The sequence below is a fragment of the Populus nigra genome, chromosome 7, assembly GCF_951802175.1.
Source record: "Populus nigra chromosome 7, ddPopNigr1.1, whole genome shotgun sequence".
Lineage (NCBI taxonomy): Eukaryota > Viridiplantae > Streptophyta > Magnoliopsida > Malpighiales > Salicaceae > Populus > Populus nigra.
In genome coordinates this window covers 11,439,723-11,447,143 of record NC_084858.1, presented here as the reverse complement: position 1 = coordinate 11,447,143, position 7,421 = coordinate 11,439,723, and the positions used below count along the sequence as shown (strand labels likewise).

The window sequence follows — 7,421 nt, the reverse complement described above, 5'->3', positions numbered from 1 at the left end:
TTAATTATAACTTATCACAACCAAAATCTCACTCTATTAAAAAAAAAAAACAACAAGTCATTGGTGCTTCATTTATGTAGGGGTATCTTAGTATTTGTAGTTTATAGAGATTAATTAATTAGTTTCTATAAATATGATTATTACTAACGGTTCTTAGAGAGAATCACATAATATTTGTTTGAGTGGTTCAACCGTGATTTTAAAAAAAATAATTTTTTAATATTTTTAGATTGTTTTCTGATATAAAAAACATATATATATATATTTTTAATTTTGATATATTTCAATACAAAAAATATTTTGAAAAACAATTATTATTACATGCCAAACCCCTTAGTATTATGTAGTTTTTGCGGTTAAGATTTTTTAAAAAATAAGTTTAAGAAAAACACTTTTAATTGCAGTTTAAAAAAAAATAGATTTAAAAAATATATATTTAATTAAAATTAAATGAAAAGCATGTAATAACAATTACTTATTTTAACTTTTTTGATGGATCCCACACACAAAACTCATCCTTCACCTCTAAAAGGTTGCTTCGGAGTGCTTTTGAAAAGTGCTTTTGAAAAAATTAAATTTTTTTTTTTTTGCTTTGAAGTAATATATTTTTATGTTTTCAAATAATTTTGATGTACTAATCTTAAAAATAATTTTAAAAAAATAAAAAAATATTATTGACATACTTTTATGAGTGAAAAACACTTTGAAAAACAATCACAACCACACTTCCGGGGACCCTCTAAAACAAACACTCCCGCATGTAAACGGATTAAAAATCTAAGAATTAAACATATAACTTCTCAAACAATGAGGATTAATTTATTAGTTATGTTAAACTAAAGGGATCGAGTTACTATCACTTCTATTTGTTGCCTGGAAATTGGAAAATGCCAAGGTTACTGTTATGACCACTCCTTTCCTCTCTCTTGCCCAAGCTGCCTTGCTTGCTGTTTCAAACTGCCCAAACTGCCCTATGTTGAACACTTTCCCTCTTTCTCAAGCGCGTCTGTCTGTCTGACTCTCTCTCTCAAAACTCCTTTTGACTAAACTTCACAACTGGGCATCACTGATTTCCTCTCATAATCACTTGTTTTTCTATTGTTGATGGTTTTGATGATTTAAAGTTTGTATCTTTGAAATGGGTTTTCTCTGTTATGATTAATTTGACAACTTTTGATTGAGTGTTTATATTTATGAAGATGAAGATGGGTTTGAGTCCAGATTCAGTAAAGGTAAAGAATTTTAAGGAGAAATCAAAGAGCAAGAAAAATAAGAAAAATCAAGGAAATGAAAAGGACGAAAAGGACGAGGAGGATATTGGATGTTGGTTTAAATTCAGGTCGACGGGAAGCTGCATGCCTTCAAGGTCAAAAGTTGATAGCTCTTTAAGTGGCATCTCAACTCACTATGGTAAACATCTCTCTGTTGTTTGTTTTTTTTCTGTAATGTTTTGATCAACTGATATTTTATGCAGAACTATATGTCTATAGGCTTGTGTGGATATTGCTTTCGATAGTTTTTTTCTTAATTTTTTTAATGTTATGTTGATTTGGTTCAAGGCAAATTAAGAAAAAGCGAGTTAAAAGTGTTCCTGAATTTTTATCCTTTTAGTTAGTACCGTTAATTAAAGGGCGTGTTCAAATTGATGGACCCTTTTTGAAGATTTTCATCTCATGATGATTTTGGTGTGGCATGTTGTTCCTTGATTAACAGGTCTATCGTGATCAGTTACCATATTATCCATGCATCGAATAACATGACTGCAATTAGTTCTTCAATGAACTAGATTAAAATTCAGAAATTTGTCACCTTTCCAATTAGTTCTTTTGAGAAACGTTGTTAATAAGTTGTTATCTATAAATATTAAGAGACAAATATACTTCTGGATTTGAATAATAGCAAGTAATTGCCCATTACTTTGATTTTCAGTGCCAAGTAAATCTAAAAACGAGAAGAACAAAGACCGACCTATTGTTCCAGCTATGTCTTCTACTACCACGACTAGCAATGCAGAGAGTGCATCCTCACTTCCAACATTCAGTGAGGAATTGAAGCTTGCTTCTCAGCTCCGAAAATTTACATTTAATGACCTTAAATTAGCAACTAGAAACTTTAGGCCTGAGAGTCTTCTTGGGGAGGGTGGGTTTGGGTGTGTCTTCAAAGGTTGGATTGAGGAGAATGGAACTGCTCCTGTGAAACCTGGCACTGGGCTTACCGTTGCAGTCAAAACCCTCAACCATGATGGACTTCAGGGTCATAAAGAGTGGCTTGTATGATCTCTCTTTATTTGTCACTTCTATCTTGGTCTTTCAAATGCTAGATGATTTTTGTTCTTGGAAAAATAAAAGATGATTCTCTTACTTTATATTATTAGTCATGTTTTTTCACAATATTTCAGGCTGAAGTTAGTTTTCTTGGGAACCTTCTGCATAAAAACTTGGTGAAATTGGTTGGTTACTGCATTGAAGATGATCAAAGGTTGCTGGTGTATGAGTTCATGCCTAGAGGAAGTTTGGAGAATCACCTCTTCAGAAGTATGTAACTGCAAAGCTGTAGGCTAGAATTTTCCTAATTTATCCCAGATGTAATTGCTTATCAAATTTTTTTTCTTTGTGCCAAAATTAGTGTATGTTACCATGATTTTCTATGCACATAAAACCAATACCTTTCTTATGTTGACACACTTAATGTTTCAAACATAATACATTCATGATATGCTTATTTTACCACAGAAAAGAGGATCTCCGACGCACATAAATTAGCTTATACATTTGAAGTCTTTTAGAAAGTGTCAAGGTTCTTGCTATGTACGTGATGTGCTTTTCCAATACTTATTCCATAAGTCTTAGAGCCTTCAAATTTTATTGACATGATGTTGTCGAACTTTGGAGATTAGCATCCTTTAGATGTGCATCAGTCCACTTGAAAGTAAATAACCATTAGGCCATCACTTGCACTGAGATTAGCATCTTTTAGATGTGCATCAGTCCCACTTGAAGGTAAATAACTATTAGGCCATCACTTGCACTGGTATCTGTATATTAATTTCCCAGTTTAGTGGTTTTTTTCTTGGCCAAATGAGCAATAGGTCCAACTGTCTGAAGCAGTGTCTATGCCTCTGCCTAAGAACCAACATCACTGTAATATTGTTTATTGCATTCTAGTCAGGTAGATTGATGTCGCGTTTGGTAAAAGTTGATTTAAGTTTAGGAATTAGTATTGACTTTACGTAGTCTTGAATTGTAGGAGTCTGCCATTGGGCGTACTTCATTTCTGTGAAACTTATCAGCTAGTGGCAACATATTCCTCACAAAACCTATAAACCTCCTCTAGGTGGAGCACATCACTACCACTTTGGAAGAAGGATCCATTGACCTATCATGTAGAAATAGGTTTCAGAAGATTTTGAATGTTCAAGGGATTTATATAGTGGCTTCATTGGTTTTTTCCATTTATTAACATGGTTTGTAACCTTTTTTTTTCAATAAGTAAAAGGTAACCAGGAATTATTGCTCATCTATGATCTAACCACTTCGAAAGTCTGCCTATTAAAAACCTACTTCAGATGTTATCTTTCTTTCAGCAAATGATTTTAGAGCTCCCTAAATCTACACATATTCTCCTTTCTCTTATGCTGTTCTTGCTTAAGATATTCATTAGCAATTGATGTTTAATGTTCTCTGGTAACAACCATGTTCTGTGCAGAAGGGTCCTTGCCCCTTCCTTGGTCTATCAGGATGAAAATTGCTCTTGGTGCTGCACAAGGTCTTGCTTTCCTTCATGAGGAGGCTGACAGACCAGTAATATATCGTGATTTTAAAACATCTAATATATTATTAGATGCGGTATGTGGCTTAACATGTGTATCTATTGGAAAATTACTTCACTAATCATTTCCTCTTTCCAGTCCCTTTCTGATTCTGATACAAGACATTACTATTTTAGGACTACAACGCCAAACTTTCTGATTTTGGACTTGCAAAGGATGCTCCTGATGGAGGTAAAACTCATGTATCAACCAGAGTTATGGGAACTTATGGCTATGCTGCCCCGGAATATGTGATGACTGGTGAGTGGCTCTATTTATTTTTCCTTGCTATGTGTTTATGCATAGATGTATGCATGCCTTTGAATGAATAATTGTAGGCTAAATAGTAAAATACCCCCCGAGCTAAAAATTTCCTGATTTTCCATACTAAACAATATGATTTTTGAATGTAGCCCTTATGTTAGGGTTTTGTTGGGAAATTGACAAAAAAAAAAAAAAAACCCTCCCTATTCCACTCTTTTTCTCAGCAATAATGATAATTAGGGACTTCTTTTTCAGCATCTGGCAATTGGAATCAAAGATGACCTTATATAATGGCTTCATTATATTGCTATAATTTTCACAACACCACCACATCATAATATATGAGTGAAAGGAAGAACATGTTCCAATGTATGATGATGCATGTGGGTTTGAAGAGGCCACAAATCCTATATCAATGAGAGAGGCTGGGGGGGTTGTCTTTCTGTAGAAGAGAACTCCCTCCAATGTCATTGACTCTACAGAGTGAGTGTCGTGGTCCTCACTATGTCTGTTACCACTCAATCTTGTTAGTCTGATAATTAGGGAATTCTTTTTCAGCTTCTGGCAATTGGAATCAAAGATGACCTTATATAATGGCTTCATTCTATTGCTATAATTATCACAACACCACCACATTGTAATAAATGAGTGAAAGGAAGAACATGTTCCAATGTATGATTTAAACAGCCATCTTCTGGCCTTTAGTCATATGGACTCAAGCTTGTCGAGAAAGGTAGAATGTGAGATGGAATTTGGATTAAGTTTCCAATTGTGTTTGAACTCTTGTGTTTTTGTATTTCTTGAAATTATAAGATTAGACGGGTCTGGTATCAAATTATAAGATTAGACACTCCATATTTCTAGAATCAATCATACAAAATCTGCATAATGGACGCTATCACTGAACTAATTTTCATAACTGGCAACTCTGTCTTTTGCTGGAGTCTTGCTTGTTGATCAGTACGTATCCTTGTCTGTTGTGTTTATTTAACTCTTATGTCTTCCACATTGGTTTAGGACATTTGACATCAAAGAGTGATGTCTACAGCTTTGGAGTAGTTTTACTTGAAATGCTCACTGGCCGAAGATCCATGGACAAAAACCGACCAAATGGGGAGCACAACCTCGTGGAATGGGCAAGGCCACATTTTGGGGACAAGAGAAGGTTCTACCGTTTATTAGACCCCCGTCTTGAAGGCCATTTCTCAATCAAAGGAGCTCAGAAAGCCATTCAGTTGGCTGCCCAGTGTCTAAGCCGTGATCCCAAAGCCAGACCCCAGATGAGTGAAGTTGTTGAAGCACTAAAGCCTTTACCAAACTTAAAGGATATGGCTAGCTCTTCATATTACTTTCAAAGTATGCAAGCAGATCGTAACAAGTCAAACATGAATGCTAAAAATGGCACTAGAACACAGGCTGGATTTGTAACAAGGAATGGACAGCCATTGAGGAGCTTAAGTGATGTGCGTGCTTCTCCATATAACCAGCCTCAGCAGTCACCAAAACCTAAAGGGAGAAGTTCATAGCACTACACTATAATTGCATTTATATTGTATCTGGTTTCAGCTTTTTGGCAGTAGCTTCAGCAGTTTGAAATAGCACCGAGGGTTGTTCCATCATTTGTCGGAGCAGCCAGGGGTGGTCTTTAGTTCTTCATCCACCATGTTCTATCAGTAAATTGATGGAACGAGCCTCCTGCATTGTGTGGTTGGTAAGCATCGAATCTGGGGAGGTTCATTCTGCTTTACTCCCTGTTTCTTACCTCTCAAATGCGTCGACTCTTAAGAAGTCATATATTGGAGACTGGAAAGATATTGAAGTCAAGTTGAGATGTCGATGGAGGTGAGGAGTATGAAGAGATTTTAGTAAGCTTGATTGTACATTGATGAGAAGGGAAGTGTGAGGCAAATTTATGTAGCTATTTAATTCTGACTCATCATTTAATATATATATATATATATATATAGGATGCTGTACTCTCTTCCCATCTTTAATTGCTTCTCTTTTCACAGATAGTTTTCTTTATCACAGAATTGATGGAAAATTGAAATTCAAGTGGATCTTGAAGAGGGAAACACAAGGTAAATATAATGTAAAGATAAAAATATAAAAGGTCTCGTTAGGTTTCACTTTGAAGTAAGAAGCAAATCACCTGCTTTATGGGCAAGATTATTAATATTTGGTTAAGCAAAATTTATAATTTTTTTTTGTAGGCCTTACCATTTATTAAGGCTGTATTGCAGGTTTATCAGAAGCTGTATTTTGTTGCTTCTTGCCCGCGGAGAAATCACTAAACAGTGTAGCCAGGCTCTACTGTTCACGTGAACAATGGAGCATGCCTTCACTGAACAGTGAAGCATGGCTCCACTGTTCACGTGCCGGCCGGATTAGGTCCGGTCCAAAACTAAAAATATATTGAATCGGATCCGATCTAGTAAAATAAAATAAAATAAAATTATTTTTTATTTTTAATTGTGTTTTATTCAAAAAAACTAGTGTTAAACATTATTCAATGACACTATATAAATTAGACAGAGATCGCTTGATGACGTAGTATTTGCAGAATTTGATCGCAATCCCAATTTTATTCTTGATATTTTACCTGATATTGTTGCACGCTTAAGCAACCATGAAAAATGTAATCCTTGTTGGATAGATTTCGTACGTGATGAAATTGCGCATAGTTTAATGGAATAATAAAAAATATTTGATATCAATATTATTTATTTTATGATGTAATAACAGTAGTTAAATCTACAATATTTAAATTAAAAATCATCAATATATATATATATATATTAATTAATTAATTATTTTATAATTTTAATTTGTAAAACATTCTTTTAACCAAACACATTAAAATATTTTTTATTTAACTTTAATTTCAACCATAATTTTAACTAAATATATATTTTATCAAACCAACTTTAACTAAAATAATTTTTTATAAAATAATTTTTTTTTAAATTATAACCACAGTAACTATCACAATATTAAATATATTATTAGAATCAAATAATTATTTTGTTGAAGTTTGTGCTCCAACTGAATACGGCTCAAACTTTTGGTTCAATTGTGAGGGGAGAAGAATGCTGGCCTCCAGATAAGAGGCTTTTGAAGGGAATGAACATATAATTAATTAAGACATCCTGGCCGAGTTGTTAAACCCAATCATAGACAATCCGATCAAATGCTTAGGTCATGAAATCAATTCATTGGTCACGATTTTTTTCTTTTTTCTTTTAAGTAAAAATAGAGAATATATATATATATATATATATATATATATATGACACAATTGAATTTGTCACTCTAAAAGGCAACCCACCCCAACTGATTACAAAAGTTT

The 7,421-nt window shown here is 33.7% G+C and overlaps 1 protein-coding gene across 2 annotated transcripts; it reads left to right on the top strand.

Moving 5' to 3' along the window:
* Window positions 1-885: 885 nt before the first annotated feature.
* On the top strand, window positions 886-6,066 carry LOC133699918 (serine/threonine-protein kinase PBL34-like). Of its 2 annotated transcripts, none has more exons than XM_062123437.1 (6): window positions 886-1,410; window positions 1,930-2,270; window positions 2,399-2,534; window positions 3,706-3,845; window positions 3,946-4,069; window positions 5,090-6,066. In XM_062123437.1, the coding sequence occupies exons 1-6, from the start codon at window positions 1,194-1,196 to the stop codon at window positions 5,596-5,598; spliced, it is 1,467 nt and encodes a 488-aa protein (XP_061979421.1). In that variant the 5' UTR covers window positions 886-1,193; the 3' UTR covers window positions 5,599-6,066. The 2 variants fall into 2 exon arrangements, with proteins under 2 accessions (XP_061979421.1, XP_061979422.1); XM_062123438.1 differs by having other exon boundaries at window positions 887-1,410; window positions 3,709-3,845.
* Window positions 6,067-7,421: the final 1,355 nt, after the last annotated feature.